A 27,996-nucleotide genomic window follows, 5' to 3' on the forward strand; every position below is an offset into this window, starting at 1 on the left:
TGTGTGTATGTGTGTGTGTGTTCTCTCACCCTGTGAAGCCAACGTCTCTTCCCCCCCCCGCTCCCTCATAGCCAGCTCTGGCCAGGCACGACCCATCTGTCACATTCCTGCTTCCATCCGTCGATGGCGCCTTGCCTCCGCTCACCTGCACCTCGTCTTGGGCCTGCAAAAACAACACACAAGCTCATCTCCACGCTTCCAAGCAGATACATATTATCTTGTGTCATAATAATAATAATAATAATAATAATATGAAGCAATCGAGCCTGGGAGGCGGCTTCCAAGGATGGTCCAAACCTTTCCCAGGCCAACGTAACTCCCCGCAGGCCTCGGTTTGAGCCCTGGGGCCCAGTGTGACGACCCTGTGCTCAATCCAACTGATTCCGATCTGGGCTACAGAGAGACAGGGGTCCTGCCTAGGGAACTGGCACTGTCTCCTTTGTACATGTGTGTGTGTGTGTGTGTGTGTGTAGCATCAGGGGTGTAGCCTGGGGTGCCCTGGCATGGCTGTATGTTGGATTATTGAAGGCAGCTTGGGACCATCTGTACAGTATTACGGAAGAAGTAGACAAGGAGGAGAGGGGAAATGGATGAAAAAAGCGACAGGATAGGGATCAAATCAATGAATGGTAATGTTCTTCTTTGTTTTTTGGGTGCTGTCTGGGTAGCGTCTTACATGTAAACGTGGACTTAAGAGATCCAGAATTGGATACACTTTTGCATTTCATGTAATGTAACAGTCTGATGAGCTTTTTTTTGGTAGCTCAAATATGCTAAAATGGAAAAATCCATACATGTAAATAGCGTCATCGGATGATCGGTGAGCTTTGTGGGAGAAATGTTTCAATATTGCTCCGCAGATGGGAATAACAGGTTAGAAACCCACAAAACGTTAAAGGGGAACTTTTGCCCATCATTCACAATCCTTATTCGAAGCATGAACACATATTTCTTTCCTTTTTCCGTTTTTTAACACAAGAAAATTTGTTAATATGAGCTAGCTTACAATACTGTCATTGGAATACACCTATTTAGACTATGAAGGCCTCAAAATTGTGAATGACGCTGAGACAACCGATTAGCGACAAGTCGTGCTAGTCCGCGATATAAAAATAGCATTTTATGCTAGCTGCTACAATAATAATATCACTTGTTTAATATAAAAGTCTGGTATGTATGTATACATAATGTATATATAATCAAATACTTTTTCAGTTTTTTTGTGAAGGCTTTAGCATCAAAATAGGTATTTCCCATGACGCCTGTTGCTAGCTAACTAATTTTAACTCGTTTTCTTGTTGTATAATGCACAAAAAAAAGGGAAAGAAATATGTGTTCATGTTTCACATAAGGACTAGTGCTCATGGTGGCTCTAGCTAGGCGGCTAATGTGGTATCTGTTGTGGCTATCACTGCCAGTAAAACATACCATCCTCCTTGCGACACAGTATTAGGATGTTTTTATTGTTGTGAATATGTCACTTTCTTGGACGCCGGTGTCACCCACGAGCGTTCTCGAGCTAAACATGGATTGTTCTCACACATTTTTTCTAGCCTGTCTTGCAGTCCATCTGTCAGTTTCAGGAAGTAAATATATATATATATTTTTTTTTTTTTTTTTAACTAGACCTATTGTAGTAATATTGGAATAATAGCATAGGGTTTCTTTCCAGGGCTAAATAATCAGCGATGGCTGCACTTGCAATCAAAATAAATCAGTGAATATTGTTATTGTTATTGAATATGCCACTTTTGCATCGGTTTGAATCTGGCTTTGGAAAACGTGCACTTCATGTCACTCCTGTGTCATATTTGTTGATCTATGACAGCAGTTTGATGAAAAAGGATTTGTTAAGTACTTTCATTTAATTTTTTCAAACATTATTTTGGTGTCATGAGCACTTTAACAACTTTGGGGGGGATTTATTTCCCATTTTACTTCATTCACAATGGTTGCAGTTACCGCAGTTGCAGTTTTTATATGGGTCAATGCTAGTTTTATGTGTCGAAGTGGAAACATTCCCATGCTAAGAAAGTTACCATTTCCTATGTGTTTACAACTTTCTCCCGGTCCAAATGGATGGAAGGGAGCAATATAACTCTCAAATTTATGAGCAAAGTGTACGTTTAAAGGTTTCAGATGTGACTTCAGTCTTATGTGGAGTCAAGACAGCGAAGAAGAACAAGAAGACAAGCTGGCAAGCAGCTGTGGTCGTAAGACACACACACACACACACACACACACACACAAGCACACACACACTTAACACAAGCTGTTGTTGCTTAACGACTGGGCTGCACCAGAGCACATCTGCACTCTGCATCATCATTAGCTCCCGCCTCTCTCTTTCTGTGTCTCTCTCATCCTCAGTATGGCTGACAAAGTGAACAATACAGAAAATCACCCCAATCAGCTGTGGCCATATGGACGCCATCTATATAGCGCTCTACAGCTTGGCCGCTCGGCTGGCTGACGTGTGGGGATGATGGGACGGGTAGTTGAGGGTAGGATGATGGATCTCCAGCATCCCGTAGCGGACTCGCTATCAAGACTTACATGAATGGATGTGTATTTATTGCTTGTACTAAATGCTGCTAAGTGTTTTCCACATGGAAATTTGTGTATGGATATATTGTTTTAATTATTCTGTAAAATGTTTTATAGATTTAGAGGGCCAGCAACCATATTGGGAAAGCTAAACTTGAGACACAACAGATGGCAGCGGAACCGTATTATTTCTCTCAGCCAATCCGTGGGAAATGATGATAAATAAATGGTCAATAATAAAAAAAAACTGTTTAAAGCAGGGGTCTCAAACACGCGGCCCGCGGGCCAAATGTGGCCCGCAGGACACTAGTTTGAGGCCCCCGCCTTGATATGAAAGTTTAATGTTAGCGCGGCCCGCGCAAGTTTGATATGGATGCTGTATGGTATCATGTACCCAGAAAAAATGATTACGTTTGATTCATGTTCATGTTAAAGGTTAAATAACTGTTAATAGTTATCCTCCCTATCCGTGTGGAAGTGGTAAGTTTTTGGCTATTTAAGTTTAAAGGAAATAACTTGAAGGCTACCATTTAGGTTGCTAGCTCTCTAGTTTGCGAGTTAACATGTGTCTCAAGACCCTGCAGTTGCGCAATATGTTGTAAATAAAAAAAGTATAAATGGGATTTTTTTGTGTTTTGTCATGTCTACAGGTCTAATAATGCTTTGTTAATTTTAATCTGTATGTATTTTAATATGTATTTATACATCTTTCACATTTTTATTACGCGAGAGGCAAAAAGAGGTGATGAAAGTCCCCCTCACAGGGATCCTCAATCTCAATTCTCAGCTCTGTGCAGCCTAAATTGGCAGCCATTTTTACGGAACGCTTTCCTAAGTATCTCCTCGCAGTCTTGAACGCAGCACGAGCCGTTCAACTTCAGCTGCCCCTGCTTGTCCGCTCCCTTGAACCTGGTGCTCTTAGGTCACAGGCCACATTCTTTGAGCCGCTCGTCCGCAGCTATGCCACATTTACATAACTTCAACAGCTGTACCTAATGATGCGTCCGCTGTTATCTGTGTTGTGTCATTTCCACCCATCTCATTTGTTAGCCTTACCGCCCACAAACTTCTACTTCCAGGTGAGCTTTCTTGTAATTGCCGCCACTTTATTCCACTATGCTAACACACTGTGTGTGTGTGTGTGTGTGTGTGTTGGAGAAAAGGGGCCCAGATGGCAGGACAAGACGGGCACCACTACTCTTCCGCTAGATCCCCAAATCTTCACGGCCTCTCTTTTTGTCGTCCCTCAGAACCCAGCTGGCAGAGGTGTTTTTTTTTTCTGGGATCAGCAGCAGAGTCGTTCACTGCTGTAATTATCTTTTTGACTTTTGGATCCACATTTTGTTCCCTTTACTTCCTCTCTGGCTTTGTGACCAATCACCGTGAGACGCCGTGACCTTGAGATTAGCGTGTTTTTGATGTTACGTTCAAACGCTGAGTAATGTGCACTGTTGTGTTTCTACACGTGACTTATTCCGCAACAAGTGAAGAAGAGACCATGACAGGAATGGCATACGCTTTGTTACTTGATATCAAAGTTAAGCTCGAGCATTTTATTGTCAGGATTAACTTCTTTTTACACTTGTACGACAGCTGAAATGGTACTTAAAACACTGCCTGTACAGTTAAACATGTTTTATATGGTGACAGTTTGACCCTGGAACAGACGATTTCCCTTGTAGATTCCTGTACTGCCACCAAGAAAAAAGTCATTTAACAAAAATAAACTAGTCATGAGGAATTTGTATAGCATAGAGTTGAAATGATAAAGGAAATAAGGAATAAGGAAAGGAAAAAAATATTGTGTTAAATATTTTTAAATATATTATATATATTATATAATAAATATAATAAATATATTTAATATATATATTTAATATATATATTTAAATATATTTAATATATATTTTAATATATTATATATATATATATTTTAATATATTTAATATATATACATATATTTAATATTAAAGATAAAATTTAATATTATGAGAGACGAACTAAACAAAATAAAATTGTCCTTTTTGAAAAATGAGTTTGGGAAAAAGTTTGATTTACAGCTAAAGATGCTTCAACAGTTTTCACATGTTGTTGACGTTAGCTATTTCTAAGCTAACATTTCTTTGAGCTGCCATTCAATGTTAATTGTGAAAGGTTTCACTTGCTCAGACAATAACGAGCCCACCTCTGGCCATACAGGTGTGCGTTTACCTGCGTCAAATGTAAATATCCACACACAAAGATAATGTTTGGAAGTGTGTCGGGTTGCAAGCATGACCTCCGCTCTTCCCCCAAACAGAACAAGCGCCTCCTGGGCAAATATTTAAAGTCAAAACAGGCCGGGCCCATAAAATGCTGGAGAGGTGGTGGTGGTGTGGCTACCTCTGTCAGGGAAGAAGAAGGACGAAGAGAAGGAGGAGGAGGAGGAGGAGGGGTGACAGCAGCTGCTGAAACGAGTCTGCTGACGCCAACACCTGTCCATGCTGGAGACATGCGGGCCGGCAAATGTCCAGCCATGACCCCCAACCACACACACACACACATACACACACACGCAATGTAAAGCTCCACTCTATGATATAACACGCAAAAAGATACACTACGACACACCTAACCCAGCCCTTTTGTCGCCCACCACACCCTCTCCGCTGGCTCACCCCCATCTGTTGCGTCCCAGGGGAGGGTGTGTGCCTGCATCTGTGTGTGCGTGTGTGTGTGTGTGTGCAGGGAGGGGGGCACGCAGGCGTTGGCCCCGGCTGCCCATTGATCAACAGCTGCTGGGCTTCTCATGCTGAGCTGGACGGCTGCGAAGGCGACAGCAGCTGGGCCTGGGGGAACGGGGTCCGGGCACAGGTTCCGGGGTCGGGACCAGGGTGCAGGGTGGGGTTGTGTGGGGGTGACATGGAGGTAGCTCGGTGGTGGTGGGTGGGGGGATCAGCAAAAGGCCGAGGGAAGAGAAGTGATAGTGGACAGTAAAGCGTTTGGACGGCGGCCAGATGCGGTGAGGGAGATGCCAGGAAGCAATAAGGTTACATCAACTACCACTGATGGAGCAGGAGGAAGTGTTTAGAGCCGCTCTCACTGGAGGGCGGGGCAAAAAAAAAAAAAAGACGTAAAAATATTGCCTACTCTGCAAAACGTTGTCTTGCAGAAGTTGCATATCACCAAATAGAGGCGCTATGCTGGCATCACAAGCTCTTTGCAGCAAAACAGCAACAATAAAAGCTAAGGGCCCATACTCCTGCGACCATGGTGAGGATAAATGCCATACAAAATGGATGGATAGACTGTTTGAGGCTCGTTTGCAATAATACACTGACATAGTCACAATACTGCATGATATGCTGCCAGAAAATACAAAATTAGACAAGAGTTGTTTGAGACTTAGGCTCCAGCATACCTCCATGTCCATAGTGAGGATAAGGGGTATCAAAAATTAATGGATGGATGGCTTGGACAGGCTGGTTTGCAATAATACACTGAAATAGTCCCGATACTGCATGATATGCTGCAAGAAAATTATACAAAATTTGTTTGAGACTTATGTTCCAGCATACCTCTGCGACCCCAGTGAGGATTAGCGTCATAGCAAGTAGATGGATGGATTGGTTGAGGCTCGTTTGCAATAATACACTGAATTAGTCCCGATACTGCATGATATGCTGCAAGAAAATTAAACAAAATTTGTTTGAGACTTAGGTTCCAGCATACCTCTGAGACCCTCATGAGGATTATTGTCATAGGAAGTAGATGGATGGATTGGTTGAGGCTTGTTTGTAATAATACACTGAATTAGTCCCGATACTGCATGATATGCTGCAAGAAAATTCGACTAAATTTGTTTGAGACTTATTTTTCAGCATACCTCCACGACCCTCGTGAGGATTAGCGTCATAGGAAGTAGATGGATGGATTGGTTGAGGCTTGGTTGCAATAATACACTGAAATAGTCCCGATACTGCATGATATGCTGCAAGAAAATTAAACAAAATTAGTTTGAGACTTAGGTTCCAGCATACCTCCGAGACCCTCATGATGATTAGTGTCATAGGAAGTAGATGGATGGATTGGTTGAGGCTCGTTTGCAATAATACACTGAATTAGTCCCGATACTGCATGATATGCTGCAAGAAAATTAGACTAAATTTGTTTGAAACTTATGTTCCAGCGTATCTCCGCGACCCTAGTGAGGATTAGTGTCAATAATAAATAAATAAATACATAATAATAATATTAAATAGTCCCAATAGTGCATGATATGCTGCGAGAAAAAAATATTTTTAATTTTAATTTTTAATTTAATTTTAATTAATTTTTTACCTCCACGACCCTCGTGAGGATTATTGTCATAGGAAGTAGATGGATGGATTGGTTGAGGCTCGTTTGCAATAATACACTGAATTAGTCCCGATACTGCATGATATGCTGCATGAAAATTTGACTAAATTTGTTTGAGACTTAGCGTATCTCCGCTACCCTAGTGAGGATTAGTGTCAATAATAAATAAATAATAATAATAAATAGTTCCAATAGTGTATGATATGCTGCGAGGAAATGTTTAATTAGGCTAGATTAGGTTCTATGCAGTACAAGATGTTGGACTAGTTTGTCTAAATTGTAAATATAGGTTTAATCCCGGTTTAGTTGAGTTCAGCGTTGGAGAAAAACATGATTAATTCATAATTAACAAACACAAGGAACTTTAGGTGAAAGTGAAAACGTGTGCTGCTGTAAAATATTGCTTGTTTCTTCTTTTTTTTACTGCTTCAGAAAAACACGATTCTCTCACCTTTTTGTCCGGCGACTATGTGAGGTGTCAGTCCGGAAGATATTTATGTGTGGGGTCAAAAAAGCGAAGACGAACTGCTAGAAGGCCCGACAGCTGTTGAGGGTGTCGGTGGTCACACATCTGTTGTCTTTGACTTCTCTGGTGGACGAGGAGGGGCTCTGAACAGGAGAAGAACTGAAGCAGGTGAAGAAGGCTAAAGAAGGAGAGAGAGCGAGAGAGGACAGAGTGTTAAAAAAAAAAAAACACTTAAAATACATTTTTACGGCCGTGCATTCCACAGAGAGTCAGGGGGTCAGCTGGAGAACAACACCGCTGGATCAGGAAGCAGATATACTATTCTAGTCTGTAAGTATTGCCCAATAAACACAGCTGAAAAAATAAAAAAAGAGGTATAATTCTTGGTTAGCGTCATGAATTAAGTTCCGATTGTACCAGAAATGGACGCTAACCAAAGACGCAATGTGGCAGCGAGATCAACCACCATCACCTTCCTGTTTTGCCATGGGATCTTTCTTGAATTCAATAGTTTTTCGCACCTAAATAACTGAAAATAGACCCAAAGAACGTTGCAAGAAGGGGAAAAACGCTGTTGAATTCAAGCCATATCACATGGCAAAGCAGGAAGACGTGTGGTGTCTCGTGGCCACAACGTGTCTTTGGGAACAATAAGTCTTCAATGTAGATAAACAATACCTTAAATCTTCATTTAACCCTTTCATTTGTCATGAATATAAATTTAAGTATGTAAAACTCTGCATCATTTTCAGGATTGGTTTGGGAGGCCTATAAAAAGGCCCAAAAAAGGCCAGCATTGTTAGTCCAGTGAGCGGCATCTCCGGGCACTGGGTACAGTGGAGGGTGGTTTGAGCTACAGTGATATGATAGAACCAGGCGTATGGGTTTGGGTCCCAACCCACAATCTGAAACCTGCATGACCGCCACAACACAACAAACCCTGGAGATGACAGACGGCCTCCACAACTCTTGACAGGGATCGCTACATCCGATTGCAGCACCAATATCCTAAACAATTTTAAAATCCAGTTTAAAAATTCATTCATTCATTTTCGGGTCGCAAGGTTTGCTGGAGCCTATCCCAGCCGTCTTCGGGCGAGAGGCGGGGTACACCCTGGACTGGTGGCCAGCCAATCACAGGGCACATATAGACAAACAACCATTCACACTCACATTCATACCTATGGACAATTTGGAGTCGCCAATTAACCTAGCATGTTTTTGGAATGTGGGAGGAACATGCAAACTCCACACAGAGATGGGATTGAACTCGGGGCTCCTGGCTGTGAGGCCTGCGCGCTAACCACTCGAAAATATGTTCTCTAAATGTCAATCGACTGTCAGAGTACTACATTAACTCCTTCACTACCAAAGATGTATTTATACTTTTATTTCTCAACCACAACACCCGATTCCAAAGACGTATTCATACGGGGAAGATGCTAACCAGGCTAGTAGCAAGCAGTTAACATATTCCACTCCAATAAAAGACACACACACTTTCAAATGGAAGTAGCTGTAGGGTGGAATGCCCCTTTAAAAAAAGTAGAAACATGTTGGAAAATGTGAAACACACGCATGACCGAAACATTTAGACCACCTTGAGAGAAGGAGGCGATGACAAAAGCAAATGATATAATGTACGTCTTGTCTTTGTGATCGCCTCACGTATTATTATTATGATTTCATAAACATACAGTACATACAAATTATAGCACTAATATCTACATATTTTACTGTAGTTATTTTATGTATTGTAATAGTTGCAGTGTATTATTAACTAGCAATATTAAAAGGTATCGTTATATTAAATTGTTCGGTTTTTACTTTTGCAAGACCTTTTAATTTTTTAAATTTTCAGATGTGTTTTTATAGTAGAATTAAAGCATCATTTATATCATTCATATAATATTATGATACAAACCTACCGAAAAATGTAAATATCATTGAATTTTATTTGTTATAACTTATAGTTTTTATGCATGACCACTCGAGATTTCTGATATTGGCTTTATTACTTAAACCCGAATTCTCAATTTTCGATGTGATATCAGTCGATATCAATATATGTGGTGGAATGAACACATATGTGTCGTATACAAGATTTAAAAAAATATATATCGTTTTTCATGACTGAGAACAAATCCGATACTGATATCGACCGATATCAATTCTGTCATTATTGGTCTTTTTTAAGTAGGTGTGACATTTTCCGCGGTATTATGGCTGTTTATGGGAATATTGTATATATTTCTGATACAGGATGAAATTTTTATTATACAGTATATATGCTGATTGGCTCACCTAATAGTGAGGCATGTGGGGTCCAAATTAAATACTCAGAAACATGGTTCAAAAGTACATTTTAGAAACATTTTGACATCTACTAACAAATATGCTGCCCCCTACTGGTTTGGAGTGTGCATTTTGAGACCAGCGCCTACAATTTGTACCTTTCCGTGCCAAACCTGCCCAGTGAGGACAAACGCAGTGATAAGTAAAGCCCACTGTAATCGGTGTGTGACATTGTGGAGTTCATGGACCCACAAAAAGTGTCTTCTGGAGGACTTGACAGTGGCCGTGTTCCAAGCAACTCCCTCATCAATGGAGGCCTTTGTTTGCGGGTCAAAAGATCACACACATGCAAAGTAAAGATTTTCATTCAATGGACATTTAGGGGGGGATTTGCTAAAGTACGTGTGGCTGAGTGCTTGAACGCCACATTGGACTCGAGGAAGAAACACTCATTTGTTTGTCCTTTTATGGAGCAGACTCCTCTTTGGGGCACAATGCAGAGGCAGCCAGTGGACAAAGAGGCCTCACTGTGGGCGGATTCAAATCAAGGGTGTGGGGTGGGGGGCACAGAATGGGTGCAGTGGTGGGGACTGAATGACGGGGGGGGGGGGGGGGGGGGGGGGTGATATGTGATAATGATGATGGTGGAAAATTGGGAGAGGAAAAGTGTTGTGGTAACAAAGTCACAAGAAATGTGGGCATTGTATTATGTTGTGTTCAGGGTCACTGTGTAAAAATCACCTTTAAATCACATCTGTGCGACTACGGTCGGTGTGTGTGTTTATGTTGTATTCAGATTTAGTCAAATGCAGACAGGAAGGTTGGCAAGTGCATGCAAATGAACTGCAGGTGAGGCTGTGGTCCAAAAAGAGAGGTCACATATTTAATAACTTGAAAAACCACTTTCCCTATACAGACCCTCCTTTATTTACATAAACGCAACAGCAACATCAGACCATATGTGCCCCACAAGAGAATAAATCAATCCCCATTTAATGAGCGCTTGTTTTAACATTAGCAGTCAAATGGCGCCCTCTAGTGTTCGAAATGGAAACACCAATTCACCAGATAATACACCGGGTAGTGTCCCCCCTTTTAGTTTAATGGAAAATTATACTATAATCCACAATAGAATACACAATAGATAGTAGAAGAATCGGTGGAATTTTATTGTCAAACCGATTTTATTGTATATCATTACTCCTTCGTATTATAGTTGTGCTAACCAGCTGCTTTTAGCAGCATTAGCACGTCTAATATCCTGCCGTGACAAAATATTATTTTAATACGTCAATAAACACAAATGCCGTGTTGACTTTCGATTCTAAAGCCACCAAAGATTTTGAGGATATAGTGGTTTTATCGAGTATGTAAAAAAGTATGTAAAAAGTATCAACTTACAGTTTATGGCGCTAGCTTAAGAAGCTAGTTCAACTTTAGAGCGACCACAGGGTGTGTTTATGGTACAGACAGAAAATTGGAAATTAGCTGCCCTATTTGACTAACAAATGGAAGAAGTTCACCAAATTAAGTCATGTTTGCGAGAAAAGCTTCAATAGTAGTTCCTCTTCATTTAAATTATCTCATTAAAAAGTTTGGGTGGTTTTTATTTGATATATAGATGAGTTAATTTATAAAGCGCTTACCTGGTATGAGTAAAACGGCGACCTCTAGAGGCAGGAAAGGTGCATGTAAAAATCATATAGTTAATTGTTGGTGAGCTTTCATGTTGATATATTTACCGACTTAATTCTAAATTCTATGTCTCGAATTAGTCCATTATATGAATTTAGACTACAAACAATGATTTTCCCCACGTTTAATGTCTCACTGCCAAGATGGGGCCTTCAACTCCATGAGGATAACTGATCTGCAGCCATAGTAACGTTAGAAAACTGCAACAGTAACATCAACAAGAAACAAAGCAGAGAGTGACTTCAAGAGTGACAGCAGATTCTCTGTAGTGGTTAAAAAAATAATAATAATAAAAAAAAAGAGGATGCGAAAACAACAACAGCATTCTGTGAAAGTGATCAGCTTAAAAACATTTTTTTTTGGTTGAGAGACATTAAAAAGTTAAATATTTAAAAGATCCCTTTTAAGTCAGCAAGTGCTGTCAACCTGGACTGTCAGAATAAAACACAAAACAGAACAACACAGTTTAAACGCGTTAAAACGGTGTAAATTCATGTTAGCCGGCTCTGTCTTCACAGGCGCTGGTGTGAGTTTATCGAGGGTCTGGTATAAACGAGTAACAGTGATGAAAAATCCTGGCGCCGACCAGAGAGGCCGACTTGGTAGGACAACAATCAGAGAGGAAACAGGTAGAAAAATCAGAGTCCAGTCAGGTAGTCGGGCTGTGTGTGTGTGTGTGTGTGTGTGTGTGTGTGTGAGTGAGTGAGAGAGAGCGAGAGAGAGAGAGACAGGAAGGAAGTCAACAGGCTGCGTCTGGTCTAGAAGAGCTGGATCATTGACTCCCGAGACTTGCCCACGCCGATCCATTTGACTAAAAGACAAAAAAAAAAAACACAAGAAGACATTATAATAATAATTATTATAACAATATATAAAGTTATTTTAGGCTAAAAATGACAGCTTTTACAGACTATAAATGACACTGCTAATCCAAACATCAATGACACATCAAAACATGGTAATGTCATCCACCATATTTCATCCCTTTGACAGACAAAAAAAGTCAGATTCTTGAACAAATTAATGAAATTCCACCGATGATGATGAAAAATGTTATTAAAATATGTCCAACCTAAAGATACACAACATTCTGGACCATGAATGGCGATGATCCACATTTAAATGACTAACCACAAGGTATCCCACCAAAGATCCATCCTTTGACACCAAAACATTAGTTAATAAAATATGTCAATAAGTTAATAAAATATGTCAAAATGAAAGAATGAGGAACCGTTATTGGTCCAATAAAAAAAAAAAAAAATCCCATCTAGTGTTTATGGTGGATGTTCGTGCCGCGTTCGTGCTGCGTTCGTACCGGGCACTCCCACGTGCTCCTCGATGAAGCAGACATATTTCTGGGCATTCTCTGGGAGTTCGTGGAAGCTCCTGGCGGCCGACGTGTCGCTTTTCCAGCCGGGCAGCGTCTCGTATTCCACCTCCACCTGCAGCAGCACCTCCTGGTTGGCTGAGTGCAGTCACATGATTGGAATGAGAACTTCTGCAATTAAAAAAAGAGCTGCTTCTTTTGATTTGACTCTCACCTGGGAAGTGCGGTATAGTTTGGCCGTTGACTTTGTAGGACACGCCCACTTTGATCTCCGGCAAGACGTCAAGTATGTCCAGTTTGGTCAGTGCTAAACTAAGATGGAGGGAAACCACGTTTATTAATTAGCGCATAGATTTGATAGGAAAAGTTTTGAATCATTAAAAAAAAACAACTCACGCTGTGAAGCCGTTGATCATGTGTGCGTATTTGATGAGCACCAGGTCCAGCCAACCGCATCGCCTCTTTCGGCCCGTGGTCACGCCCACCTCCTTGCCGCGGGTCTGAAGCAGCTCTCCGAGCTCCTGGAGGCAACCAGGTAGATGAAAACATTGATCGAAAAGCTGCTACGACAAACAACTGATAACAGATAGCAGCCATTGTTAGCAATAAACCATATTTATAACTTCATCGTAATTAGCTGCTCTATTATAATACAACACATCCATGTGATTTCTCCCAGAAAACCAGCACACAATCCTAAATGTAACAAAATATAATAAGTTATGATCAAATTTAATAATTTTTTTAATGATTCTTAATATTTCAACGAGTGGCCACGTGTTGCAGTGTCACCTAGCTTCCTCTAGATGGTGCCGTTTGACAAGACAACTTCATTAGGTGCGCCCACACACACGTGATTTTGCCTTAATGCAGGTTGCTAACCTTTTTCAGCTCAGGAACCAACCTTTTCCAGTACTTGGGGCCCCCTGGCCCATTCAGATATTAAAACTACTCTTAATTTGAATTGTATTAAATAACACCTAACCCACGTAGGATTTAACAAGCCTTGTCAAATAACATAAAAATCATGTGCTAATCACAAATATGGACATAAACCAACACATACACACAACGACATGCCGAATAGGATATCAATTCATGCAAAAGGAGCTTCCAAAAGACTAAGTTTCAAATCAGGCTGAACACGGACACACACCTAAAAATACAGCAACAAAAAGGAGGCGACTAATAAAGCTGATGAATACATTTGTATTGAAAATAGCGGTAATAAATTAATATATTATCTTAACTACACAAACTTTGTCAATACTATTTGTATAATACTAGTAAAGTGCAAATGAACCACAACCGCCACGACTCAATGACATGACCTTCCAACTCCCTTCCTGATTGGTCCCCTCTGAACACACACATAGCCATCATTTCTGCTCCACACTGCGGTTGCGGTTCTTTTGCTTGTTTGAGCTTGGAATTCAGACTGTCAAACGGAGGCGGGGCCAAAACTCAAAGATGACTTTAGGCCTGGGGCCCAACAGAGTTGATATACAACTACTCAAATTTTGAAGTCCCTTTGTCACTTAATAGCGCGTAAAAATGACGACTGTTTTGGGTTAGGCCGTGGTTGTCTCAATAAAATGATTGGTGATTGGCCGACCACCTCCTCATCATCATCCTATTAGCGTCTGGGCAAAAGCTACAAGTATTTTGTATACACACAAAACTGACGTAATAATAATTTTTTCCCCAAATATTCTTGCAATGGGCGGCACGGTGGACGAGTGGTTAGCGCGCAGACCTCACAGCTAGGAGACCAGGGTTCAATTCCACCCTCGGCCATCTCTGTGTGGAGTTTGCATGTTCTCCCCGTGCATGCGTGGGTTTTCTCCGGGTACTCCGGTTTCCTCCCACATTCCAAAAACATGCTAGGTTAATTAGCGACTCCAAATTGTCCATAGGTATGAATGTGACCCGTGTTCGATTCCACCCTCGGCCATCTCTGTGTGGAGTTTGCATGTTCTCCCCGTGCATGCGTGGGTTTCCTCCCACATTCCAAAAACATGCTAGGTTAATTGGCGACTCCAAATTGTCCATAGGTATGAATGTGAGTGTGAATGGTTGTTTGTCTATATGTGCCCTGTGATTGGCTGTACCCCGCCTCTTGCCCAAAGACAGCTGGGATAGGCTCCAGCACCCCCCGCGACCCTCGTGAGGAAAAAGCAGTAGAAAATGAATGAATGAATATTCTTGCAATCGACTGGCAAGTCCCAAATATCGACTGGTCGATCGCAATTGACGTGTTGGTGTCACCCCTGCACCAGAGGGTTCTTGCTGGCCAACTCCCATAGTTCAAAATCCTTGCTAAACAATGATAAAGCTCACTTTTGATTGAGCATAACATGTATACAGTACTGTATATAAGAGTATTATAGAATGTACAGTACCTAGTTTGAGTGTAAAGGACCATACATTCAATAACCTGATTTATACGCCTTATACTTGTGCCCCGCCCCGCTTTTACTCATGTTTTAACTGTGTATAAATGAATAAATGTTGTATTTTAACGTATCTTTTACACTGTTTACTTGTTTTGTTCACTTGTTTTGAGTATTTTGAAAAGCACTATACAAATAAAATGTATTATTATTACTATTAATATTATATGTTCATTCCTTATGATCTATTCCATACAGAGTGTGATGGTTGTGAACCTACGTTGTTCTGCTCAGAGGGGAAGGCGCCGATGCCCACTCGGGTGGTGTAGGCCTTGACCACTCCATAAACCTCACCCACGTTCTGCGGTGGCATGCCCAGGCCCGTGCAGACTCCGCCCACCGTGCAGTTGGACGACGTCACAAATGGATACGTCCCTACAAAAGGGGGGAGAAAGAAAAAAACAAACAAGCAATGAATAACGTTAGTGATGCTAATACCCTGATTATTATTGATATGCTTCTCTTAGTTAAGTGTAAAGTATCCGTGTAGTCGCCGTGTTGGCATTGCACACATGTTTATTTTAGCGTGTCCTGATATAGTTGGCCAGCTGACTCGTGTCGTGTGACTGAGACCGGACACCGTTCAGGTGGTGCGGCCTGACAAGAAGTGCACTGCAGACTTAAAAGAAAATCACTGCAGGTTCACCGATTATGTTCAACATTCAGAAAACCAAAACATCCCGCGTCTGTCATGTCATGTCGATAGTTGACTCTGTGACGAGAGGGAATTTGGACTATGCAGCCCCCCCGAAGCCAAAATAACTCAAATAAATCAACCTGTAAAGCTTCCACTGTATTGTGCAATGCTGGCGCCCACATGCGGAGCATCCGAGTGCTCGGACGGATTGTTGTGTAATCAAAAGCACCGCTGGTTTGATGCCTGTGACAGTGTCAAAGCATGGTGGTGGTGGCGGTGACCCTGTCAATGAGCCCGGGGCGAAAGGACGACAAAAAGAGGTGAAGTGTTGGTGCCGCTGTGTGACATTTGCCACACTTATCTAATCAAATGTGACACTTCTATCTGTGGGACATGGCGCACTGATAACACCCGTGTTTTTTTTTTTTTTTTTTTTTTTTTTTTTAGCGGCCTGGTGTTTACAGTACAAGCACTACGCTCAGCTGTGCGACACTCACCTAGTTCAGCATGTTCCATGACATATTCAACTAGAATAGCACCAGGTACAGTGCAGGGACCAGGGTGCAATAATTCTAAACATAATTCACAATCAGGTGGTTACTGTGCAGGCCTCACGGAGGAGAGGCCTGCAGAGAGGGCAGGAGACCCGAGTTCAATTCCACCCTCGGCCCCGTGCAAATTGTCCATAGGTATGAATGTGAGTGTGAATGGTTGTTTGTCTATATGTGCCCTGTGATTGGCTGGCCACCAGTGTACCCCGCCTCTTGCTCGAAGACAGCTGGGATAGGCTCCAGCACCCCCCGCGACCCTTGTGAGGATAAGCGGTAGAAAATGAATGAAGGAATGATCATTGTTTTGACTTCGGGCGAGAGGCGGGGTACACCCTGGACTGGTGGGCAGCCAATCACAGGGCACATATAGACAAACAACCATTCACACTCACATTCATACCTATGGACAATTTGGAGTCGCTAATTAACCTAGCATGTTTTTGGAATGTGGGAGGAAACCGGAGTACCCGGAGAAAACCCACGCATGCACGGGGAGAACATGCAAACTCCACACAGAGATGGCTGAGGATGGAATTGAACCCTGGTCTCCTAGCCGTGAGGTCTGCGCGCTAAACACCCAACTGCCGTGCCGCCCAATAAATGATATGTAGTAATCTATACTAGTCACTAGGTGTCCGTAATTAGCATTTCTAAAGCTAATGTATAAAGTTCATGTAATGCGAGTGAAAAGCTGACTATAGGGGTGTTAGTGTTTGTCTAGACCAGGGGTCAGCAACCTACGGCTCCAGAGCCGCATGTGGCTCTTCAGCCTCTTTGTTGTGGCTCCCTTTGCAATGCTCAAATATTTGTTTTAACACCCAAATGAGGAAAATATGCATCTTTGTAATTACTTTTGAAAAAAATGGGACTTTCTGTGAGACCGTATACTAGCAAGAGTACTTGATCAACTCCGCTTTTTCTCCTCTGAACTACTTTGATACCCCAAAATTCCCTCCAAATCTGGCAGTCAATCAAAATCTTGGGAGACTCGCAATTTGCTCTGGATGTGAGCATGTTGCTACACATTTCTTGCACGGGGAGAACATGCAAACTCCACACAGAGATAGCCGAGGGTGGGATTGAACTCGGGTCTCCTAGCTGTGAGGTCTGCGCGCTAATCACTCGACCGCTATGCAGCCCCTATATTCTGCTGTTAAATTATGTTTCGCGGCTCCATTCTATTTTTCTTCAGTGAGCGAGGGGGTAAAATGGCTCTTTTGATAGTAAAGGTTGCCGACCCCTGGTCTAGACTGCTCTAATAGTGGTAAAAACCGTATTGTAGATAACTTTTCTATGCTTTCTATGCTATACTCCGGTTTCCTCCAACATTCCAAAAACATGCTAGGTTAATTGGCGACTCCAAATTGTCCATAGGTATGAATGTGAGTGTGAATGGTGCCCTGTGATTGGCTGGACACCAGTCCAGGATCTACGCCGCCTCTCGCCCGAAGACAGCTGGGATAGGCTCCAGCACCCCCCGCTACCCCCTCATTAAAATATATATACAACTATATATATATACACAACAAAAGGTAACATGATATCAAAGATATCAAAACAACTCTTCGCCTCCCATTTAAAAACAAAAACACTAATTGCGCCTGATTTAGCGTGTGAGTCGTGCTCATGCACAGGCCAGCGTGGTTCAACACGTGCGCACACGGCCCGGGATGCACAGGCGTGTGTCAGTCAACTCACCGTAGGATCATTGCAAAGCTGCCGCCAGTGCGAGCGCGGGCGAGAGCGGCGCTACGTGGTTAGAGGACAGCGTACATAGATAAAGGTTAGGCGTATGCGGTCACGGCGCGCGTGACGCCTCCAACTACTGACCGAAGTCGATGTCCAGCAGGGCCGCGTTGGCTCCCTCCACCAGGATCTTCTTGGGAGGCCCGTGGAGAGCTTCGTACATGTAGTGCACGCCGTCCCTCACCATGGGCTTGATCTGCTCCACGTAAGCCTGCAACATGAAGTCTATTAGCAAGTATTCGGAATTTCGGGATTTATTTTCCTGCCTACCTTTAACTTGACTAGCTCACCCTCCACGTCGATTTGCAGACTGGGGTACATGGCCTGGTACTGCTGGGCCAAGACTTTATACCTGAAACATTTGAAAACTCATATTATTATTAATGATATGGACTGCATGAGAAAACGGAAATGAACAAATAGCTCTCTTTACAACTCATTACACCAGTTTTAAAGTCGCTACATTGGCTCCCCGCCCGCTTCAGGATCATTTTAAGATTCTTTTACTGGTTTTTAAAAGTCTTAACGGCCTTGCACCTGATCTGCTTTTACCATATCAACCCACGTGGACCCTGCGGTCCTCCGGCACTGGCTTTTTATAACTATACCAAAACCCAGAACGAAAAACCCACGGTGAGGCAGCATTTAGCCACTATGGCCCCCACCTGTGGAACAGCCTGCCGGAGAGCCTCAGGACTGCGGAGACTGTTGATAATCAGGCTTTTAACTCATATTTTTAATCTTTTCTTATGTTTTTATCTTTTTTTAGTCCTATTTTATGCTTTTAGTCTTTAGCTTTTAACTCCAGTATTTCCTCGAGGGGGGGGGGGGGGGGGGGGGGGGGTCCTCCACACTGGGGGCTGTGTTGGGTCTGCTGAGGGGACGCCATCCTTGGGCCCAGGGCTCGACAATAACGATGTACCGATGGCCCGGGGCAAGTTAAAACAAAATTCGGGCAAGTAAATCCAATCAGTGATATTCCCGTTGGGCAAGTGCGAAGAGTTTTTTTTAAAAGCGGTACTTGTTGGGTGTTGGTAAAACACGGACTGCGTAATTCCGGTGGTAATTTGCAAACCAATCCTTGCAAATCTTGAAATGGACCAATCAGAATCGTTTATTTAGACCGCGGTCCGCAGTCTGCGTTTAACCCACACCCGTTCTTGTTCGCGATCAACCAATCAGCGATCGTTTAACTACGAAAACATCTATCATGGCGTCCCTGCCCAACATCGTCAAAACATTAGATGATATCATTATGGCAGTCTTTTCATTTTACATTGGGGCAAGTTCGGGCAAGTAGTTCTCACCTTAAGGATTCCCCATGGGCAAGTCATTTTGGTTTTTAATGTCGAGCCCTGCTTGGGCCCCTTCGACTCGGCCGGCTGGGGGTTCCTCCCTTTAATGTGGGGGTCCGCCCATCTGTCGGAGTCGGGGGACCAGCACCCGGCTCCTCCCAGTGTGGACGGCCCCAAAGGTGGCGTTTCCTTGATCCTCAGTGCCATGCCTTGTCTCCCTACTGTGTGTGATTGTGTGATTGTGTGTGTGTGTGTGTTGGGTATGGAAGGTTTGTTTGTTTCTTTTTCCTTTTAATTGTGGTAATTGTTTTTAATTCTGTAAAGCACTTTGTGTTGCATGTCTTTGCGGGAAAAGTGCTATACAAATAAAGTTGATTTGATTTTGATTTGATTTAACCGTGTGTGCATTTATTATCATATAAGACAGCAGCAAGAGAGCCAATGTTGTAATAACAGTATGAAGCCAGCATTAAAGGGCACCTATTATGCTTTTTCCACTTTTCCGACCTATAAATGTAGTTAGAATGTTGTATTCTCGTGTTTAACGATGCCAAAGTTTCAGATAATGACTTTTACGCATTTGGAAGTGATGGTCGTTCCTCCTAAGGGTTCAAGGCCGCCATACACAACAACACTATGGACACAAACCTCTCGGAAAAGTGTGTGAAGTCCGCCAACAGGTCACATATCCTGAGGCCGCTGCGTGCCGCCTTGGTGGAATAAACCGGACCGATGCCCTTCTTGGTCGTCCCCAGGCTGATTGTATGACAGACGGAGAAACACACAGGATTAACATGCGGGTTCGAGCACCTTTCCTCACATCACAAACATGCTGTTATCAACAAGTGCAGGCATTTATTTGAATTGACAGAGTATAAATAGCACTCCACACGTCGGTATCAGTTGTACACGATTCAGCATTTTTTCTTCAGCCAGCTAACCACCAATATGAGCCCGACACATTATGGACGCGATTAGCACCAGTGGCTTTTGGCTGAACTTGCACGCCAGCCATCCTAACGGGTTATTGAGTTTCATCATTAACCCCGGCATGGAGCGTTAACCATCTAAAACACGACTCGGGTGAAATGATTCCATCTTCAACGGGGAAAGTTTGCATTTCTGTGGACGACCTTGCAGCAGCTCCTCAATGAGTGGTTTCCACGTGGGTCTCAAATGTCGATGTTCGTTTATCTCAACGACAGAACTCGTGTGTGTGTGTGATTCTTTCAAGGTTTTGGCAGAGCCAAATCTCTCCCCCTGCTATATCGGAGCGCTGCTTGAGGGATGCCTGGAGGTGCTGGAAAAGGCCGTTCAATTAAAGCCATTAAATGTATTCCGATACTCTAAACACGCACACACATACTGGCCTTTAAGCCGGTGAAGACGAGACAGCTTTCCACAGGGCTTGTCAGAGTCTTTCTTCATGCAGATAACGAGACTGCTCGGCATTCCTTGCGTTCAGTGTTAGAGTTTGGCAACATCGGCGACGCATATCATATTAGTAGTCATAAAAGAAACTGCTCTTAAAGCACCGTTATGAAGTATTTTCAAGGTTTTCTCCATTGGTTTTAATTATGTGCTATGATTACGGATGATTAGGGATGACCTTGGCGTAGTCATATCACCTCGTACTTCGGTACGGGACAAAAAAATGTTTAAAATTTAAATTTTTTTTAAAAACCCACAAAACTTTAAACCATATTCAGTCATTACAGTTACTATGGTACCCATTATGTTATGTCATTGTATCGTCATATCACCTCGTACTTCGGTACAGGACTAAAAAATGTAAGATAAATAAATATTCGGAAAGCAGGAAGTGAACAAATGTAACAGTTACTGATTGTAAAAGTACCAGATGGAGGGGTAGGATTTAATAAGCTTTGCTTCTTCCTACTCCTTTTGGACATGTGGAACTGGGAACTGATTATGGGATGCATTCAATTGTGACAACACACGCATTCCTAACGTGCGCGCGAGCCCGTATGTGTGCTGCGTTTCCAACAACCAGGCCTTGACCAGGCCTTGACCACATAACTTGACCAGGCCTTGACCAGGCCTTTACCACATAACTTGACCAGGCCTTGACCAGGCCTTGACCAGGCCTTGAACAGGCCTTGAACAGGCCTTGACCAGGCCTTGACCAGGCCTTGACCAGGCCTTGACCAGGCCTTGACCAGGCCAATCCAACTCCAACTAACATGCTACACATCACACCGTGTCCCGTGCTCTCTGAAGACTCTGTTGCCAAATGTGCCAAGATGCATGATTTGTTTGTGTTGCGGCCATGTTGGACTAAACGGTTCCTTACTTCTTGCCTGCTTGCTCTTGCCTCAGCTGTTCCTGAACGCCATCCACAGCTTGGTGGAAGTCAAACACTGCGGAGGAGGGAAAGAGGGGACACGCGTGCTCACACACAACGGAGAAGGTCAGGACACTCACGACCTCACGCATTAACCCAAACACACACACACACACACACACACGTGTCCTGTGCAGGTGCTACATACCGATGTGCGCTCTGTCGGAGATGATCAACCTTTTGTCCCAGTCTTTGAGACCTGCGCCCCAAATACAGTTTGACACTCAACAGACTGAAGCGCCATCGTGGACACGGCGAGCAATCAACTCACTTTCCCCTTTGCTCTCGTTCTTTTTGGCCTCTTCGAACAGGCCTGGGAGGTGGATCACGACGCCGTTACCTGACATGAAAACAACCACAGCAGATGCTCACTCAGCGGGGATGCGGGAACTTTTTGAAAAAAATGTTGTATATGACATTTTGCTCATGGTTTTATAATGCGAACAATCACTTGCAATTAGTTCCGCACCTGCAAAAATGTTTTTCTCCATGGCGGCCATGTTTTTCCAATCAATCTTGCTCAAATTCATTCACAATCCAAAAGGGAAGTCGACGATTGCTGAGGTGTTTGGTCAGCAAATATAAACGAAACAGTGCAAAATGGTGCGTGCCCACCGAGTTGACAGTATCGCTGGCTACATTACCAAAACATACAACACACATGTGACATCGTGACAGGCCTAGTTCTGCCAAATTGTCACCTTTTACACAAACAAATACACAGCGTGTCCACCAGCGTTTGTGTGCTTAACTGCTTATGATTGTCTGATTCAGTGTAGGCGGCACGGCGGGCGAGTGGTTAGCGCGCAGACCTCACAGCTAGGAGACCAGGGTTCAATTCCACCCTCGGCCATCTCTGTGTGGAGTTTGCATGTTCTCCCCGTGCATGCGTGGGTTTTCTCCCACGCATGCACGCATCCACGCATAGGTTAATTGCCGACTCCAAATTGTCCATAGGTATGAATGTGAGTGTGAATGGTTGTTTGTCTATAAGTGCCCTGTGATTGGCTGGCCACCAGTCCAGGGTGTACCCCACCTCTCGTTCCAAGACTGCTGGGATAGGCTCCAGCAACCCCCGCGACCCGGTAGAAAATGAATGAATAAATAAAATAAAAAAAACAAAAACAAACTATATTAGGAAAGCGGGCTGCACAGTGGTCGAGTGGTTAGCGCGCAGTTCAATTCCACCCTCGGCCATCTCTGTGTGGAGTTTGCATGTTCTCCCCGTGCATGCGTGGGTTTTCTCCGGGTACTCCGGTTTCCTCCCACATTCCAAAAACATGCTAGGTTAATTAGCGACTCCAAATTGTCCATAGGTATGAATGTGAGTGTGAATGGTTGTTTGTCTATATGTGCCCTGTGATTGGCTGGCCACCAGTCCAGAGTGTACCCCACCTCTCGCTCCAAGACTGCTGGGATAGGCTCCAGCACCCTCGTGAGGAAAAGCGGTAGAAAATGAATGAATGATTCCGTGTATCCGCTCGTTGCTAAAAATAACTCCATGCACGGGGTGGAAAAAGCGTACAAAAAAAGCATCGATGGATCGTCCAACTTGTATGTCAAAGTGCACATTAAGTGCTAGAATGGAAAGCATTAGCTAATGAAGTTACTGCGGATGAGCGGACGCACTGAAGCCTGCAGTTTGGCTGCAGATCAACGGGTTAAACGATGGACTCCCGCTAAAGGGAGGGGCGGGGTTTAGTGTGTGTGTGTGTGTGTGTGTGTGTGGGCGTAACGCACCGATGAAGGCGGTGACCTTGGGGTTGATGATGCCGCTTGGGAGTAGGTGAAAGTCGTACTCCACCGAGCCCACCACCACTGTGTGTCCCGCGTTGTTGCCACCCTGTGGAGGAAAGACCAGATGAGACAAGGCAGACACAAACCTAAACGGAGGCCTGGAAGTTCTGGAACTTTGTTTGGCTGAGCTGGAATGCATCCTGAATAGTTGAGCAGGTAGCAACGAGCAGCTTTTGCAAAACAGATATTTCCAAGGACGACACGGCCACTGTTCAACATCAGGGCTGCAAAAGAGGACAGTTAAGCTGCAGCATAGAAAAAAAACAATGTAGAACACAGACCAGAGACCAGCCCATTTGGTCCAGAACCCGGGTCTTCCCCAAGGCCTCGTCGCTCAAGCCGCTATATTAATGATATATAATAATGAAATATCGCTGAATATTTCTGGTTAATAGAAGTTCATTCATTCATTCATTTTCTACCGCTTTTTCCTCACAAGGGTCGCGGGGGATGCTGGCGCCTATCCCAGCTGTCTATGGGCAAGAGGCGGGGTACACCCTGGACTGGTCGCCAGCCAATCACAGGGCACATATAGACAAACAACCATTCACACTCACATTCATACCTATGGACAATTTGGAGTCGCTAATTAACCTAGCATGTTTTTGGAATGTGGGAGGAAACCGGAGTACCCGGAGAAAACCCACACATGCACGGGGAGAACATGCAAACTCCACACAGAGATGGCCGAGGGTGGAATTGAACCCTGGTCTCCTAGCTGTGAGGTCTGCGCGCTAACCACTAGACCGCCGTGCCGCCAGTTAATAAAAGTTGAGCAGCAAAAAAACAACAAAAAAAAAACTCCACAGTGTTTGTATAGCAGAAGTCATTAAATTAGTTAGTCTCGCTTCTGGCGGGAAAACTCACCCAATGTGGGCGTGCCACAGCTTAGCACACGTTCTCATATGGGGGGGAAAAAGATGCTGGTTTAACTTGACAATCTCGTTTCCGAGCATTGAAGTTCAAAAGCTATTTTAACAAAAAAAAACCTTAAACTGTATTATGGAAAGCAGGAAGTGAACAAATGTAACAGTTACTGATTGTAAAAGTACCAGATGGAAGGGTAGGATTTAATAAGCTTTGCTTCTTCCTACTCCTTTTGGACATGTGGAATTGTGAACTGATTATGTGATGCATTCAATTGTAATCTGATGAATGTTCAAATGAAATAAAACCATTACCATAATTGTGCTATGTTGCTAGTACAAAATCTTGTACTATTTGACACAAACTTTAATTTCATTTTAGAGTCATACAAATAATGAAATAAATTGTTCCATGATATATTTTTAGTTCGAAATAACACAAGTACCAAAATAACAATTTAAATATTTTTGCTAGCGAAACCTCTCCTGTATGAACTGTGTAAATTCAGAGTCATTATTAAAACTATTTGACAAACAGCAAGTCAAGGTGAGCCATGTGTGTTTTACGTGACTGCCAACATTATTACACTTTATTTACAAAAAGCATCTGCTCATTTGTCATGTTAGCAAAGACGTTTACATTGCCATTTTACATTTTACATTGCCAGCGGGACAACGAGATAGCTAGCTGCTGCCAGAGAGGCAGTGAGAGCCAAGCAAAATGTGTAAACAAAGATGCGAACACACGTAACGGGACAGACAGGTGATTTCGGTGTATGTTTGTCAAATAGACAAATGGACATGCGGTTTTCATTTTGTCTTGGCAGTGCGCCATGATCAATTACATATTGCGGAAACCCTGAATCCGATCCGATATCAGCATGAATCATATACACTTTCGCTTATTTTGTAGTGTGGAAAAGGCTTTAGCAACAACATTTATGAGAAGAATGATGGGGTTGGTCACCTTTAACTTTCTTGTAGGCGTGTCCCGATCCAATATTAATACTGGTTATGTATCAGAGATTATCGATGCAGGCCGATATGATCTGATACCTGTTCTTTTTGTTGCAATTGGTGCAATGTTCAATGTCAATATCGATGCGGGACAACCCTAGTGTTCACACTAAATATACATAATGTGTTCACTGTGACTTATTGTCATTCATTTTCTACCGCTTATCCTCAAGAGGGTCGCAGGGGGCGCTGGAGCCTATCCCAGCTGTCTTCAGGCAAGAGGCGGGGTCCACCCTGGACACAGAGCACATATAGACAAACAACCATTCACACTCACATTCATACCTATGGACAATTTGGAGTCACCAATTAACTTAGCATGTTTTTTGGAATGTGGGAGGAAATCCGAGTACCCGGGGAAAACCCACGCATGCACGGGGAGAACATGCAAACTCCACACAGAGATGGCCGAGGTTGGAATTGAACTTGGGTCTCCTATTATTGTCAGTGGATAGTAAATCTACATCGCTATGCACTGACTACTCTAAAGTATATACAAGTTCATTCATTTTCTACCGTTTTTCCTTACGAGGGTCGCGGGGGTGCTGGAGCCTATCCCAGCTGTCTTCGGACGAGAGGTGGGGTACACCACAGACTGGTGGCCAGCCAATCACAGGGCACATATAGACAAACAACCATTCACACTCACATTCATACCTATGGACAATTTGGAGTCGCCAATTAACCTAGCATGTTTTTGGAATGTGGGAGGAAACCGGAGTACCCGGAGAAAACCCACGCATGCACGGGGAGAATATGCAAACTACACACAGAGATGGCCGAGGGTGGAATTGAACACTGGTCTCCTAGCTATGAGGTCTGCACGCTAACCACTCATCCGCCGTGCAGCCCCTATATATATACAAGTTTACTTTCTATAATACTGTTTATGGAGCAAATGCTCTTGCTGAAATGCGGGTGTACTCACTTGTGTCAGATACTGTACAGTATAACCCACCCCCAACACACACACACACACACACACACACCAGTGTGTCTGTTAACACCCCCTGATAAGGGACTGAGGAGGTCAGTAAAGAAACACCGCGCCAGAGTGCTGGCAAAGGCTGTTTTATAAAAAGATCTTCACTTGCAAGTCTTTCAAATTCAACACAACACCACCAAGAATTCCATGCAGGATCGTTTGATAGAACCAAGGTAACAACAACAATGTCTGAGGTGATAAGGTGCTGGAAGTACATGACCTTCTTAAAGGTGTTTTATGATACACCTAAACATACCATAAAAAGTGTCTTATAAATTGAAACATGCAGGTGATGCTGTAGTAAGACCCGTGACATATCTATGACATCATTACTTTCATGTGTGGCTCACTTTGTCGTCATGTGATCTGACCAACCAGTATGCAAACAATATTATGAGGAGCATGGATGTCATTCTGTCACTTTCGGCAGCCTTATCAGTCCCACACAACTCATGAATGATATCAGCTCAAAGCATTTATGGAGCAGTTTTCTAAAAACATATACTCTCGACATGTTGGATATTTTCACACTTGTTTTATTTATCTTGACTATAAAGCGCCAAAAGAGACTTTTTTGCACACAAAGATTTATTCATAATTAATTTAATTAGGTATTTGTTTGCAGTCTTAGCTATTTTATATGTATTTTTACTTTATACTACACTTGAGCACCGTTTTGGACAGTAATAATTAGTGTTTTTCTCTGGTTGGGGGTAATGTACCATGAAAAAATATTCCATATGGGGTGCTTCACTGGAAAAAGAACCGCCAACATAGTGCATTTTTGACTAGTGTTTTTACAGTATGTCCTCAAACACAACAGCCTGCTCCTGACATATAGAGGATTTTTGACTAGCAGAGTGCTCCTGTGTCATATATGATCTTTATTTAATTCAGTCGATTACGTATGGCTATAGTTTGATTTTATTTAAGTAAAAAGTACAAAAATAATAATAGTAGTTAAGGGAAAAAGTCACCCTGACAAATGATACCACCTGATCACTTCAGTTAGCCAAACGTTGCCTTCAGGAACTAATGGCACAATTCGCTAGAGTATGAATAGTGAGCTAAACAGCTAGCAAGAATTCAAGGTGACATTAGCAAAGGTAAAGAAAAACACCATACTGACACCGTATTTCCTCATAATGGTGGTGAGCTAGCAGCTTAAGGGTTAGCTTGGAGAGAAAAAATGACAAGGCAGAAAGGCGGGAGCGGTTAACATTCGCCCGCTTGGAGAACTATGATAACCAGGAAGCAGGCAAGTGAACGCAGCACGGAGGGCTTCACCCACCTGACATCTGCACACCATGTCGGCGTCTTGAGCCAGCAGGTCTACCACTTTGCCCTTCCCCTCGTCGCCCCACTGCGCGCCCAGCACCACCGTTACTCGGTTGCCCACCGGCGGTCTGCTCGGCCGTGTCGCTGGGCTCCCCCCGTTACCGTTGGGGGGCTCCTGACACCCACTGTCCGACATGTCCGCTGCTGGGTTGACTTGCACTGACTGGGCTGCTCCGCGAAGAGCTGAATGAGAGGAGCCGCGCCAGTAACACTCCAAGGCAACGTTGGACGCCAGGAAGTAACACGCCTCGCGCATGCGCACAGGTGTCCTCAAC

The 27,996-nt window shown here is 43.3% G+C and overlaps 1 protein-coding gene across 2 annotated transcripts; it reads right to left on the reverse strand.

Annotated features, from left to right (window-relative positions):
• Window positions 1-49: 49 nt before the first annotated feature.
• On the reverse strand, window positions 50-27,993 carry adss2 (adenylosuccinate synthase 2). Of its 2 annotated transcripts, XR_009120440.1 has the most exons (15): window positions 27,675-27,993; window positions 23,459-23,561; window positions 21,990-22,058; window positions 21,867-21,917; window positions 21,668-21,734; window positions 20,002-20,109; window positions 18,329-18,410; window positions 18,143-18,269; window positions 15,345-15,499; window positions 13,068-13,192; window positions 12,886-12,983; window positions 12,660-12,809; window positions 11,048-12,152; window positions 7,337-7,529; window positions 50-163 (listed from the first exon to the last, which is right to left on the reverse strand). XR_009120440.1 is itself a non-coding variant. In XM_058059185.1 (13 exons), exons 1-13 carry the CDS (start codon window positions 27,975-27,977, stop codon window positions 12,100-12,102), a joined length of 1,491 nt encoding a protein of 496 aa, XP_057915168.1. In that variant the 5' UTR covers window positions 27,978-27,993; the 3' UTR covers window positions 10,553-12,099. The 2 variants fall into 2 exon arrangements, 1 of the variants encoding a protein (XP_057915168.1); XM_058059185.1 differs by lacking the exons at window positions 50-163; window positions 7,337-7,529 and having other exon boundaries at window positions 10,553-12,152.
• Window positions 27,994-27,996: the final 3 nt, after the last annotated feature.

This window comes from Doryrhamphus excisus, chromosome 20 (assembly GCF_030265055.1).
Source record: "Doryrhamphus excisus isolate RoL2022-K1 chromosome 20, RoL_Dexc_1.0, whole genome shotgun sequence".
In the NCBI taxonomy this organism is placed as follows: Eukaryota; Metazoa; Chordata; class Actinopteri; order Syngnathiformes; family Syngnathidae; genus Doryrhamphus; species Doryrhamphus excisus.

Bases quoted from the DNA above. Each gene is read 5' to 3' on its own strand.
- adss2 (XM_058059185.1), bottom strand. From the start codon at position 27,977: ATGCGCGAGGCGTGTTACTTCCTGGCGTCCAACGTTGCCTTGGAGTGT. The intron at 18,411-20,001 runs GTTTGTGTCCAT...CAAATGTTTCAG, and splicing joins TTCACACACTTTTCCGAGAG to GTATAAAGTCTTGGCCCAGC. The intron at 15,500-18,142 runs GTCAGTAGTTGG...CCCCTTTTGTAG, and splicing joins CCTGCTGGACATCGACTTCG to GGACGTATCCATTTGTGACG.